The 14,428-nt window shown below is 39.9% G+C and overlaps 2 protein-coding genes across 2 annotated transcripts; one reads left to right on the top strand and one right to left on the bottom strand.

Moving 5' to 3' along the window:
* Positions 1-2,524: 2,524 nt before the first annotated feature.
* RNF113A (ring finger protein 113A) lies at positions 2,525-3,773 on the bottom strand. Its single transcript, XM_077146668.1, has one exon. The coding sequence runs from the start codon at positions 3,605-3,607 to the stop codon at positions 2,582-2,584; it is 1,026 nt and encodes a 341-aa protein (XP_077002783.1). The 5' UTR covers positions 3,608-3,773; the 3' UTR covers positions 2,525-2,581.
* Positions 3,774-3,801: 28 nt separating this feature from the next.
* On the top strand, positions 3,802-8,404 carry NDUFA1 (NADH:ubiquinone oxidoreductase subunit A1). The gene is made up of 3 exons (XM_077146669.1): positions 3,802-4,010; positions 4,888-4,977; positions 8,245-8,404. The coding sequence occupies exons 1-3, from the start codon at positions 3,909-3,911 to the stop codon at positions 8,263-8,265; spliced, it is 213 nt and encodes a 70-aa protein (XP_077002784.1). The 5' UTR covers positions 3,802-3,908; the 3' UTR covers positions 8,266-8,404.
* The last annotated feature ends 6,024 nt before the right edge of the window (positions 8,405-14,428 follow it).

Below are 14,428 nucleotides of genomic sequence, written 5' to 3'. Positions count from 1 at the left end.
CAGTCTCCATTTTCTTCTATACCCCACATCCAACTCCAAGTAAATCTAGTCAGTTTTACCTTCAAAATATATCCAGATTCTGACCACTTCTCACCACCACCTGGTCTGAACCATCATCTCTCACCTGGATGATGGCAGTAGCCCTCTAATTGATCTACCTGCTTCCTCCCTTGCCCTCCCACTCCCAGTTTATTCTTTTCATTGAAACCAGAGTTTCTCTTTTCGTCTCTGAGTTGAAGATATTTCTTAATGAGATATAATTCCAGATAATGAAATCCACATATTTAAAGTATGCCTTTCAATGAGTTTGAACAGATGTAGATGCCTATGTAACAAACACCCCAATTAAGATACCCCCAAGCATTCTAGAAGAATCCTTTTTTAAAGTCATGTCAGATCATGTCAGTCTTCTGCTTTAAACGTTCCAGTGGCTATCTAATAAAAGTGGAATTCTTAAAATGGCTTATACAGATGCAGTTTACCCCCTCCCTCCATTACTTCTCTCACCTAATCTTAGTCCTTTCCTCCTCTTTTAGTCTACTACCTTCCTCACCATTCCTAGGACATGTCACGCACTTTTCTGCCTCAGGGACTTTGCACTTGCTGTCTGTCTGGAATGCCCTTCTCCCAAGCTTCACTGATGTCTCTGCTCAAATGATACCTCTTTGAGCACACTCAGCACCACTCAACTCTTATCTCCTTACCCACCTTTATCCTTTATGTTTATCACAACCTGATATTATATTCGTCTTTCTGTTATTTGTCTCATGTAAGTTCTCATGGGAGCAGGGACTTTAGCTTTTGTCATGGCTGTATCTCCAGTGCTTAGCACAATGTCTGGTATATAGTGAGTACTCAAAGAAATAGTTATTAAAAGAATGAATTCCCACAGTCACAAATGTAGTTCATTCTACAGTCATCTCTCATCTTGAAATGTGCAAGAGTCTCCTGATTCCCCTGCCACAAGTCTGATTCCCCTTCTATCCATTTCTCACACTGCAGAATCATCCTTTTAAAGTTGAAACCTGATCATATCACTTCCCTTCTTAAACTCCTTTAATGGTATATCCCTTTGCCCTTCAGATAAAGTCCAAAGTTCTTAATGTGGGTAGCAAGGTGTCTTCTCTCTGGCCCTGTCTTAATACCTGGCTACTTTGTCTCTTTCTGTCAGCCATCCTGGACGGCTTTGAGTTCTTTGCTGAAGCCAATCTCTCACATCAGGTCCTTAGTGTATGCTTATCCCTCTGTCTGGGATACTTTCTCACATCACCTGTCAGGTCTTAGTTTGAGACATTTCCTATGGGAGCCTCCTCTGAGCTTTCATATTAGGTTAGCTCCTTTGAAGTCCATCTCTGATCTCATCTCTGCTCTGATGATTTTTTAGCCCTTTTCTCAGTAGGCAGTTTCTCATGTATCCCATCTTACTTTATGTATTCATTGCTATAGAATGTATCACATTGCATCAAGTGAAGTTTATGTCTCTGAACTCCTCCAAGGCTGAGATTGGGTTAATCCTGGGAGATCAGCCCACTGCACTCTTATTCTACTCATCACACTTGTCATTGCTTGTTTAATGTCCAGCTTCATATGGACAGGGCTGTGCTAACACCCCCTAAGCCAAGTGTAGTGCCTGGCACAGAGTAGCTGCTCAAAGAATATCTTTAAATGGATTAATGGATGTGGATAAAAGATTCTGTAACACAGAATTTCATGACATGAAATACATGTCATGTATTGAATTGACAATAAATTAAATAAATCAATTTACTGATCTAACCCAGATCAATACCTCTCTGGGTTTATTTATTAAGTGCTTATTGTATGCCCAGCACTGGGCTAGTAACTCAGGCAGTTCACAAACAAGCTGGGAAGACAGGTACATTGACAGGATGTGATCAGCTCTATTACAGTCTATAAGAACACAGATAGTTTCCGATTATAAAATATTAGGTTTTTGCCCCCTGCAGGTTCACAGGTTCACATGTGGCTATTACATCAGACAGACCACTTCCATCATCTATGGAATAGGGGTTAGTTACCTATAGGTGCTTCAAAGAGAGCAAGGACCATTTCCCGTGCACTAGTTCCGTGGTCCTAGCTATAAGTCCCCCAACCCAATTGTCCCCTCATCCCACCCCCCAATCACACACCTTGGCTTGGGTGTATTTTGAAAAAAGTACAGACTTCCAGGACTCCTAGCAGAGAAAATGTGTGAAAGCACTTTGTAAACTACTAAGTGATACAGAAATATGTTATAATAAATAGGTTCAGTTCTTGCTTCCAATCACAGCTTTGGTTACTTCAAGCAAATTCTAGCTCTTTTCTCAGACTTCAAACCCGCAACTCTGCAATTTATGCCAAAGGGTTCTGAAAATAATATGCTACACACAGGTAAAGTGTTTATCACAGGGCTAAAAGTCCATATTATACCTACCTCCATGCTTTTACAACAAGCCATTCAGGACACTAATTCACCACCTGCCTCCTCCTCATAGTCACTTTCCCTAGAAAGGAAGGACACTAATTAAGATTTCCAAACAGCACAAAGTATTTATTTTGAGATTTGAGAATTAGGAGAAACCTAAGTAATGGGAATTGGATCCTCATTGGGGTCTTCTGGGAAATCGGAAGCACCACCCTCTCCCGCAGCTCGATGCTTCTCCAGTTTGGCAATCAATTCTTTCGCTGGATTGAAGACGCCATTGGTCTGCTGGTCACACACATAGCAACGCGGGGTGGTGCGGAAATGCTGCAACGCACAGGCTTCGCAGAAATAATGCCTGCACTTGGTGACAACTGGATTTTGGAAGGACTGGCGACAGATGAAACACTTGAATGGTACTTCCTCATCATCGCTTCCCACTTCATAGTTTTCATCCTCATAGACACCATAGCGACCCTCATCAAGCTCACGTTCGATCTGCCACCCATGCTTGTAATCTGAGCGATCATGGAGGAACTTGCAGCTGTCTCCGAAGCCGCAGAAGCCAGTCTCCTTGTAGTCCTTACAGATGTCGGGCTGGTAATCCCAGCGCACGGTGGCACGTAGATGCTCTGGAGCTCGGATGGGGCCCTTCCTCACCATTCCGGAGGAGGCATTGCCCATAGACGTGTCTTTGGGCTTCATGTATTTCTGATAATTATTGATTCCCCGATAGATTTTGTCATCTTCCTTGCCTCTCCGCTCCTCCTGGATCTTCTGGCTACGCTCAAAGATGGCTTGTGCGTCATGCTCCTTTTCGGTGTCTAGCTCGTAGACCGCAGTCGCCCCCATATCCTCTGGCCCCACGGGTTTCGCAGAGCGGGTGGACTTGTAGACCACGCCGAGACTCTCGGGTTCATTCTCCTCCTCACTACTCGTATCGCCGTAAGCCTCCTTCTGTTTACTGCTGCCACGAGTCTTCTGTATCATAGGATTGTGGATTGTCCTCTTCTTTTCCGGGCGAACCACAGTGCTGCCTTCATCACTACTGCTGCTGCTTTCTCCCGGCTCTGGGTCGCAGACTCTGCGCTTTCTGCGGCCTGCGGCACCTTTACGTCCAGGTTTTTTGAAGAGGAAAGTGCACACCTGGTCTGTAGTCTTTCCTGGGGAAAGCTGCTCTGCCATTTTGGGGTCTCGAGTTCCTAAACGGCTGCGGCTGCTGGGTCGCCTGCGGCCTCCTCGGCACTGCACGTCGTGCGCTGGCAAAGAGACTGGTGAAAGCGGATTGCCGGAGCTGAAAGCGCGAGCGCGTGAGCGCGTTCGGACGTCCCACTTGAGCCCTACCGGACTCCGTCGCTTCCTTCGGAGACGTATATGACGCAGCGTCGCTCCCAGACTGCCGCGGAGCTTATTGGGAAAGGATCCGAGACCGGGTCATTCTTCAGTGGCACAGGAGTTGATTTTTGACTTTGGTAACCGTACTGCGATGTGGTTCGAGATTCTTCCTGGACTCGCCATCATGGGGGTGTGTTTGCTTATTCCTGGAGTGGCCACTGCGCACATCCACAAGTTCACTAACGGGGGCAAGGTAAGGCGGCTTCTCCGGCCGCCGTTCCAAAATGGACGGCGGGGTAGGAAAGCCATTAGGATCCAGGGCCTCTGTTCGAGGTCGGGAATTCCAAAGTTGGCTCTCCCGGATTTTGCTGTTGCCTAAAAGCCGAGGCTTGGGGACTGAACCCCTACAGAAGCCATATGCTATTCAATCAAGAAACAGCTAGTTACTGTGTGGAGAAAAGTGGTCAGAAGGGCAGAGCAGAGATTTGGGCCTGGAAGGACGGGAAAATAGAAGAGGTAGGTCCAAACTCCTAGGCAAACGGGAGATGTCAGTTAGTGTTGTCTCCACTCCCTCCGACTTCTAATCTCTATCCATACTTGCTCGATTTTTATTTTAATTTTGCACTCACTTCTTGGTAGCTTCTCGTTCTTCTTTCCTACCCTTAGGTTTTTCCCTTGACAGTTTTTTATTCCCTGCATTTTCTTGCAAGCCTATAGGAAGGCACTCCCAAGATCTTACTTTTTCACGTCAGGTTCTCAATTTCCCTCTCTTCGAGTTCTTCACATTATTTTTAGAGTACTGTCAGGGTATAAAACTATTTGTTTTCTGGTTTTGTGATTGCTCTTCACATGTGATCTACCGCTAGTTAGGATTCCAAAACGGCGTCAAGTAAACATTTCTTTAAAAAAAAATTTAGAAACATTGTTGCTGGTTAAAATGGATGGGTGTAAGAAGGCATAATTGCTATCTTAATTCTGAAGTTTAGTGGCCTGATTTTGGTCTTGTTAATTTGATTTTTTAATTCAATGACTATTCCATTTTTAGTATGTCATTCTTTTAAAGTTCTGACATTCACCTATTGGGTCACTCATCTTCATTAACTTCAACCGTAATTGTCTTTTATTTGTAGGAAAAGAGGGTTGCCCATTATTCCTATCAGTGGAGTTTGATGGAAAGAGATAGGCGTATCTCTGGGGTGAATCGTTACTATGTATCAAAGGTAAGAAGAGCCTGATACTTGTCACCTGCAGGGTTGAAGTAGTTCTGGTGATGTTTTGCCCAAGGTCATACAGTTATGAGGAAGTGAAGTTGAGATTTAGACTACAGCCCATGCCTTTACCCCCTATACTGTAGTTAATCTGTTCACTTGGCAGTTACATTGTTAATGACCTCATTTGTCAAAATAAAACCCTAGTAACTGTTGTCAGTTTGCAGATTTTTTTATTTGTTTATTTTGGGGGGCATGGGCAGGTTCTGGGAATCGGTCTCCAGCCTGGCAGGTGAGAATTAAATTATTTGTGAGATATTCCTGGTCTGTGTAATCCAGGAGACCGGGAGCCTTTGACATAGAGTGGTTGGTCACTGTTTTTAAAAAGATATGCAAGTGGGTTTTTGATGACTGTTTCTCTCTATAATGGTGTATAATTTTAAACACTGTAAATCCTGAGCACCCCAAAGTTTACTTTTAAAAATGTCACCTACCTTACAGTGGTGTACGTTAGTTAAAGGTACCAGAGAATCCATTAAAAGGACTCATTTGTGCACCCTGGTGGGAAATACACACGATTTAAAGATGAACAGGCTTGGATTTGAATTTCTGCTCTTCTTAGACAGGTTGGTTGGCATCTAATCCTCTGTTTCCTCATTTGTAAAACACACAAAAAAGACTATCTGATAGGGTTTTTTTTGTGTGTATGTAGGGGCAGACACCCGGAAACGAACCTCTGATAGGTTTTTGTGATGTGACAGTATTTGATAATCTGTATGAGGAACAATCAGTCAATGTATCCCTCCATTGTTAATTTCAAAGTTGTCTTTAAGTTTATTTGGTTCGGGGGCTTCAGACGATATGGACTACAAGTCAATGATAATAAGTCTTAAAATCTGTAAAAATGCTGAAATCCCAGAAACAGTACATTTTACCATCAGTTTACTGATAGCAGTTGATAGCTGTTTCTTTCCATTTGAATAATCTATCTAGAGTAAAAAACCTTTATAACCCAACACCTAACCATAGTATATTTTATGGAAAAAAATATGTCCTATTGGAAGCCAAAAGCTAGGGAAAATGCAGATTGATATCTGAGCAAACTTTTTTTTTACAAAAGAGCAAAGGATATGTGTTTTAAAACCAAGCCAAAACACTGTTTCAGTAGGCTTAAGATCTCTGGATTTTTGCCTTAAGCTACAAAGGAAGTAGACCCACCACCTTGAGGGGGATGGGTGTATAAAACAGAGGAGGCAGTATTGATAGAGGAGAGGAGGGGTTAAGATGGAATTTGGTGAGTAGTTTTCAGTCTGTGATATTGAACTTGATGGTCAAATGATTTTAATTTGACTTGAGCTGAGCCTAGTGCTGCTTCCTGGGATTTTGAATTCAGACGAAGACTAACTGAATGTACCTTGTAAATAACAGTGAAAGAATGACCTTACCCTAAGAATCCTGAGACATTATAGTAGATGTAGATGATAGCTGAGTATAAGGAGAAATAGTATCATTCTGATCCCTAAGAAATTGTGCATAGGTACTTGTTTGAGGATTAAATCACAAGCTGAGTGCAATCAAGCACCTGTGCAAATCTCTTTTGGCAACTGTCACAATAATGATAATTTAGATTTGTTTGTTGCTTTGTCTGTAAAGTGCTTTCCACCAGTTCACTTAACTTCTTTTTAAAATTACATAAGTAATTTATGAATGCAGTTTATAAGAATTTTGAGAAAACAAATAGTAAAAAGCAAAGGCTTCTCTTAATAGTCTCCCACCCCACCACTGTTTTCAACTTGATACATATCCCTCTGGACTTTTTCCCTGTATGTTCCCATGCATATGCATGCTACAAATACATAAACAGTTTTTTAAAAACTTAAATTGGATCATCCTAAACATAGTATTCTAATAATTTTTTTTATTATTTATTTACTACACATAGGTCTACCTCAGTGGTCCTCATCTGGGGGTGATTTTTCCCTCCAGGAGACATTTTGCAATATCTAAAGACATTTTTGGTTGACACATGTGTGTGTGTGGTGGGTGCTACTTAGCATCTAGTGGGGAGTGGTCAGGAATGCTGTAAACATTCCTTCAGTTTGTAGGAGAGGCCTGCACAATGAAGAATTATCTGGCCTAAAATGTCAGTATTGCTGAGACTGAAAAACCCTGATCTACATTCTTTTTACCTTAGTATAGTTATTCCATAGTTGTCCCATAGGTATTCATAGTTTATTCTCCTATGGATGACACTTGGGTTATTTCCTTTGAAAACAATTGCAGTGGAAATTCTAGTACTTGCCCTCTTTAGGCACGTGTGTGGGTATTTTTGCAAGATTAATTTTGTAGAATTAATTCCTATGAGTAGAATGCTTGGGACAAAGGTGAAGTGCCTTTTAAATGTTGATGAATACTGCCAAGTTGCCCTTTGAAGGGTCGAATCAAATTATACTACCAAATGAATTAGAATTTCTAAGAGAAAGGTTCTAAGAGTATGCAAGCTTAACTTCTCTGCAGGTGATTCTCTCTGTAATAGTTAAACAAGGTACCTGGCCTGTGTTATTTTAGTACCTGGAATAAATATCAGTGATTAATCTTTTAAGGTATAGCTTCTAAAGTATTTGGTTGTAAACTGAATCTAGGTTGTAATGGAATATTGGTTCTGGGTCTTTTGATTAAAAATAACATAGTGGCTATGAGCCTGGGCTTGGATTCTGGCTCTCTACTTTACTCATTTAGGCTAGTGACTTTGAACCTCTCTAAAACTTCATTTCCTCATCTGTAAAAAAAAAAAATTGAAATGAGGATAATAAAGTATCTATTTCATGTTAGCTGTTACTTTATAAAATGGATTTTATCTTATTTTTCTCTGACCCATTTAAGGGTGCTTTAAATAAACATCCAGTGGTAAATTGTTGCTTTTTATGTACAGTGATAGGTTTGCTCCTATCAGAAAATGAAAACTGGAAACATTATAAGTTTTTTATGTTAGTGATTATAGCATTGACTCCAGTTTATTGTTCCAGTTAGAGAAATTGAGGATGTGAAAGCATTTCTCTTCCTTTTAGGTTGATTTGGTTTTATTTTATCCTTAAATGTTTTACTGTGTTTTTCACATCTGTAAATTTGTAAATACCCAAGTACTCCTTCAAGTCCTTTGGTCATATATATATATATATCTTAACTATAATAACAGTGGATAACAATGGAAATAAGAGTACATATACTTACTTGAAGGGAACAGAATTCTCACACTGTCCTTTTTAAATTGTTTTTTAGGGTTTGGAGAATATTGACTGACTCAAGGAAGCATTTTCCTGATTGATGAAAAATAACTCAGTTATGATCACCCTCCTGGCTGAAAGCTTATACCGTGGTGTATTATGTAGCATGCAGTGTATTATATAGTGCTTAATAAAGATAAAATGAAAAAGAAAAATCAGGTTTCTTTACTTTTTAAAATACTCCTACACAAAACCAAGTAATCTACCCAATGTAGCTTTATCACTTTAATTCATATACAGACTTTTAAAACTGGAAGGCAACTGAGACTTGTAAAATTACAGACGTAATATACACCAAACACCTAACACTTTATACCAGGTAGTTGATACCATTGTTATAGATGTTAATATATTAAAAAGCATTGTTTCTTTAGAAATTACTAGGAGAATACAGGAAAAGTATTTTTTTTTCCCTAGTTCCTTTTCTGAATGAATCCTGCAGTGTTAAAAATTCCAGTTGGGACACTTTTGAAACTGAGATTGCACCTTCAACCTTGATGCATTCTGGATGGCATATGACAATATGAACTTAAACAGTGATTTTGTTTTAATGTAAAGCAGCTACAGCAGCCATTCAGTTCATTAAAATGAGAGTATACTGGCTACTTGAAATAAAAATTCCAGGTTGAAAGTAGCTAAATAATATGAACATCTGGAAAGGTATAATTGCAGTGAAGATAGTGATAATACCGTGTGTATCCATCAACACCCCAGTTGACATCAGGCCCTGTGAGTCCATGAAATTGTTTCTAGCTTACTCTTTTATCCAGATTAACATTTGAGCTGGTGAGGGCCTTAAGCAACCTGCCCTGTGTGATTTATTTTGTTGACCTCAGAAGGCACGTTTCCAGAAGGAAGGATGTGGCATTGACACTTGGAGAAATACTGTGTATCGTGCCACCTGTAATAATTAGGTGGTGACTTTTTACTATTCAAGGAAAACCCTGTTCGTGATTAAAAGCTTATGTAACACAACCATCTAGTCTTTATTAAGTGTGTCACAGACCTCATTTAGTCGATTAAGAGAACTGTCTCTGGAAAGGAAGAAAGGACAGCTAGTTGTATTTCCATTACAGAAAGGGAGTCAAGGATATAGAAGTCTTATTAACAACACTGCTAAGTCTATTACTAAATCTACTGATGTTTAGGTCTGTTATCTCCATTCTGCCTGGGCAGGAGTGGGGGTTGGTTGTGGAGGTCATCCACTAAGTTTATGTCCTTAGATGAATTGCAGGGCTGTATGGTGAGGGGCTATAAAATGACAAGTAAGAAAGAGTTGGTCAGGTTCAGTGGTAGAGTGCAAAATCTTTACTTCCTTTTTTGGGGGGGCATCTGCTAAGGAAAACATCAGGTCATGTGCAAATTGAGCCTGAATTTTTACTCTAATGCCTAGAATGAACCAGATGAGAACACTTAGAGGTTAGAAGATTATAGTATTGCTGGGTACCCTGGATGTCTTGATTTTTGGCAAGTGCAGATAGCCAAAAGAGTTTTGTTAGACCTAGTTTGACTGATCTGGTCCAGCCACCTTGAGGGCCACTGCACTCACAACCATCTGTCACCAGCTCGGAAAGCCTGTTGAAATGCTGCTTGGGATATTGTGCAATTCATTTTGTTTTACTATCTTTAATTTTTTAAATAAATACTGTATTCACATAGCTCAAAAATCCAACCATAAAGGGTATTCTGTGAAAAGACTTGCTGTAGTCTCCTGCCCCATAACCTGTCCAATTATCACATCACCCCAAAGTGTTTTTTATACACATGTGAATACAAATGCATGTCCTTGTATCATTTCTTTGTTACACAAAGGTAGGTAACAGAAGATGTTCGTCTTTATGCCACTTGTTTGGAAGAATACTGTTTGAAATTCCATCTACCAGGCAGCTACAATTATTTCTAAAATTAAACAAAATGGTCAATAGAAAAACCTTTGAATAAAGATAAAAGAAACCATACACATTCACAAGGGAAGAGATGGCCCTGCCCTTTGTTTGGGCTGCATTTTTGATGGAATATTTATTTCCCCAAAAAAGAAAAAGAATTATAGCCATTCAAATTTCAAAGAACCTTTAGATATTTAGTCCAAATTCTTTATTCCTCTGATAAGGTAACAAATGTTCAGAGATGGGAAGTGATCACTTAGCTAGTTAGTGGCAGAAAGGACTAGAATCCAGGGGTTCTGATTCCCAACCTAGTGACCCAGCCTCGAGATTTGAGGGAAAAGGGAAAGTGTTCAGTGTTAAATTTCCAGCTGATGTCTAAGCTGACTCATGAAGTTTGGGAAGGATTTAAGGAACCAGCAACTGGAGGACATTCCAAGCAGAGGGAACAGCAGGAGTATGGAGGATGAAATAGCATGGCTGTGTGGGCAAGATCTACAAGCAGTTCTGCCGAAGAACAGAATGAGAGGCAGGAAGAGGAGAGGGAAGGGACTGGAGAGGTTGGTGGGGCCCAGAGTATAAAGGGTCCTGTTGGTGTCCAAGAGGAGCTTCGAATTTCTTGAGGAGCCAATGTGGGTGGAAAGCAGAGGGGTGACAAAATTTGCATAAACCTGGCTGCTCCTCATAGGATGAATTTAAAGCAGTGGTTCTTAATCTGGGCGGCTTGCCCCCAGGAAACATTTGGGACTATCTGGAGACTTCTTTTTTTTTTACATGGGCAGGCACCGGAAATCGAACCCGGGTCCTCGGGCCTGGCAGGCAAGCACTCATACCTGCTGAGCCACCGTGGCCCGCCCTGGAGACTTCTTTTAAACCAACATTTTTTTTTAGCCAACATTTTTATTATGAACAATTTCAATTACACAGAAAAGTTGATATAACTGTATAGTAAACATCCATTTGTCTATCACCTATATTCTACAATGAACATTTTGCAATATTTGTTTTCACATCCATCTCTTCATCCCCCCCTTTTTTTTGATGCATCTCAGTGTAAGTCAAAGACATCAGTATACTTCACTCCTAACCCTAACAACTTTAGCATGCATATAATTGACTAGAGATCAACATTTGCTTATGTTTTTAAAAACAAAATTTACCCACAGTAAAATGCACAAATCAAGGGTACCATTGGATGAGTTTTGACAAAAACATATCCCTATATAATTCAAACTCCTCTCCAAATACATTCCAATTGGATTTTTCTGTATCTTCTTCACAAATTGGGAAAATTTTGTAGACTTTCAAATTTTACACAGATTGGCTATCTGGAAATTGTTGTTGAAGAAAATGTAGCTAAATTAATACCTGTTTCCAAAATTCTGTACACTGTCCCAGGCACTTTAGAAGAGTTCACTTGTGGCCCAGGCTCAAAGATGTGGGTCTGAACCAGAGTGGCCCAGGGAGATGTGGCCCAGGCCCAAATTATCCCTGACTCAGGACAATTCAGATTAACCCCAAGGTGGGCCTTGCACCTGAGAATCGGAAGAGATGATGATGGGCACTCACTGTATGGCAGGCAAAACCGCTGGAGGCAGATGTAATTCCTGCCTGCAGTCCTAGTGTGAGGAAGTGGCTGAGCTTGAATCTGCACTGGTGGTGCCTCTGCTATGGCATTTTCCGTGGAGTAAATTATGACTGTGATTTACTTTCGTTTTTAAACCATCTGAGACATTGTTCTCTCTCATTTTTAAGGCTTCTATGTGGCAGAATCTTCAGTTTTTCATTGGTTAGTTTGTTCCTATTTTACCACTCTAGAAATGCATATGGTTTGCTTAACTTCCTTGTTTCAGTTTTAGTATGTAAGTTTATAGTTTATGCCTCCTAATCGTTCCTCCTTAGAGACCCTAAACTGTTGTAGGAATTATGCAAAGCTAGTATCTTTTCTGGTAATTGGGAATTCACCAGTAAAATCCTGGAGTTAATGTGCTCAACCTAGTTCCTTAATAGGAAGTCCCTCTCTAGGTTTATAGACGGCCCTCTTTTTTTTTTTCTTAATTTTTATTTACAAAACATAAACATACAAACACGAACATTCCTAACATATGAACATTCCATTCTTGGTATATAATCAATGACTCACAATATCATCACATAGTAGTATATTCATCACCATGACTATTTCTTAGAATATTTGCATCACTCCAGAAAAAGAAACAAAAAAAAGAAAAAACTCATACATACTATATCCTTACCCCTCCTTCTCATTGACCCTAGTATTTCCATCTACCCAATATATTTTAACCTTTGTTTCCCATTTGTTTCCTATACCCCTTACCACTCCCTTTCATTGATCTACTCAATTTATTTTAACATTTATTCACCCTATTACTTATTTATTTTTAATCCATATTTTTTACTCATCTGTCCACACCATAGATAAAAGAAGCATCAGGCACATGGTTTTCACAATCATACAGTCACATTGCGAAAGCTCTATCATTATACAATCATTATAGAGGGCCCTCTTGCCACTTCTCTCAGAGTAACTTGAATAGGGTCTAAAGACTGTATATCTACCTACGCATGAGTCAGGATTTGAGTTAGGGGTTGCCTACAGCTCAGAAACTTTCATGCCACAGTTAAAAAAAGGCGGTCCATATGTAGAGAAAATTTTGTGCCTTCTAATAACCTTTTGCTTACTTGAATTTGGTTATTAAATTACTCTCTCTGAAGACAGAACAAACTCAAGTCCTTTAATTTAAAAGCAAATTAAATGAATCTTTCATGACTGCTCTATTAAATAGCTGCATTGATTAATCTCTGGTATCCCAGTGCTTTTCCAGGGAGTTATAGCAGGTTGATTTATTTTCTTATGGACAGGAGTCTTAAATACAACTGTGATTATCAAAGCCAACTCTTCCCTTTATTTAAAGACTGGCCCTATTTTCTGTCTTTAGGGCCACTCTGACTCTTTATCTCAGGATGTTTCTTAGTTATCACATAGACCTGGCAAGTCGCAAGGCAGGTTTTCAATATTCAGTACTGTTTCCAGAAATGCCACAGCATTTTCAGAATAAAATGAACCCTGTTTAATTTATTTAAAATTCATAGCACTTGTCATAGATTGGAGACTAAAGAGAATAAATAAATGTGATATGGGACCCTGGATTAGAGCCTAGAACAGAAAAAAGAACATTGGTGGTAAAATGGTGAAGTTGGAATAAAGTCTGTATTTTAGTTAATATTATTGCACCAATGTCAATATCCTACCATGGTACTGGTTATGTAAGATGTTAACATTAGAAGCAGCTAAGCAAAAGGTAAATGAGAATTCTTGCAACTTTTTTTGTGAGTCTAAAATTATTTCAAAGTGAAAAGCTAAAAACAAAACGAAACACTGTTCTAGGATCATCTACTGTTTGAGACCAAAGGAAGAAAGGTTTATTTTGTTCATAAGCAAAATTTTCTGTAGCATGAAATCTAACTCAACCTGTCTGGCTAGATCATTTAAACAACCCAAACACAGGAATCCCAGAATAAGAACGAGGGCCTTTAATCCTCTATAGTTTAATGTAATGCCTGGATACATCCTAGAGTATTTTAAGCAGATAATCAAAAGGTATTGATAAAATCCCTTGAGGGAGCGGATAAAAATATGAATTATTAAACTTTACCACCGGAGAAACCCCTGATATTGTGTCAAACATTTGAGACACCCAAATCAATAGGCCAAGCCCTTGATCTTGAGGGTTACTCTTGTGAAGCTTATGTATGTAGTGGAGAAGTTTAGCCTACTTATGGGTATACCTAAGAGTTATTTCCAGAGGACCTCTTTTGTTGCTCAGATGCAGCCTCACTCTCTCTAAGCCCAACTCTGCAAGGGAGATCATTGCCCTCCCTGCTACATAGGACATGACATCCAGGGTGAAAGTCTCCCTGGTGGTGTTGGAGAGGAATCCCAGGGATGAGTCTGGCCCTGGCACCATGGGATCAACAAAGCCATCCTGATCAAAAGGGGGAAAAGAAGTGTAACTAATAAAGTATCAGTGGCAGAGAGAGTTCAAGTAGAGTCAAGAGGCAACTCTGGAGGTCACTTTTACAGAAGCTGTTGTTAGATATTGCTACCTACCATAACTTGCCAAACCCCAACCAAAACCATTTCAGCCAATCCTAAAGAATACCTAGGGTGTTATTTAAGATTCTACAAAAGTTCCATGCACTAGGTAACATTCCATAAACTTACAACCTCCAGATGGGTCCCGGGACCAGATAAGTGCTGAAATGCAGAGGGCC

This window comes from Tamandua tetradactyla, chromosome X, assembly GCF_023851605.1.
Source record: "Tamandua tetradactyla isolate mTamTet1 chromosome X, mTamTet1.pri, whole genome shotgun sequence".
NCBI lineage: Eukaryota > Metazoa > Chordata > Mammalia > Pilosa > Myrmecophagidae > Tamandua > Tamandua tetradactyla.
The sequence above is the reverse complement of the archived record's forward strand: the minus strand, read 5'-3'. Positions and strand labels throughout refer to the sequence as shown.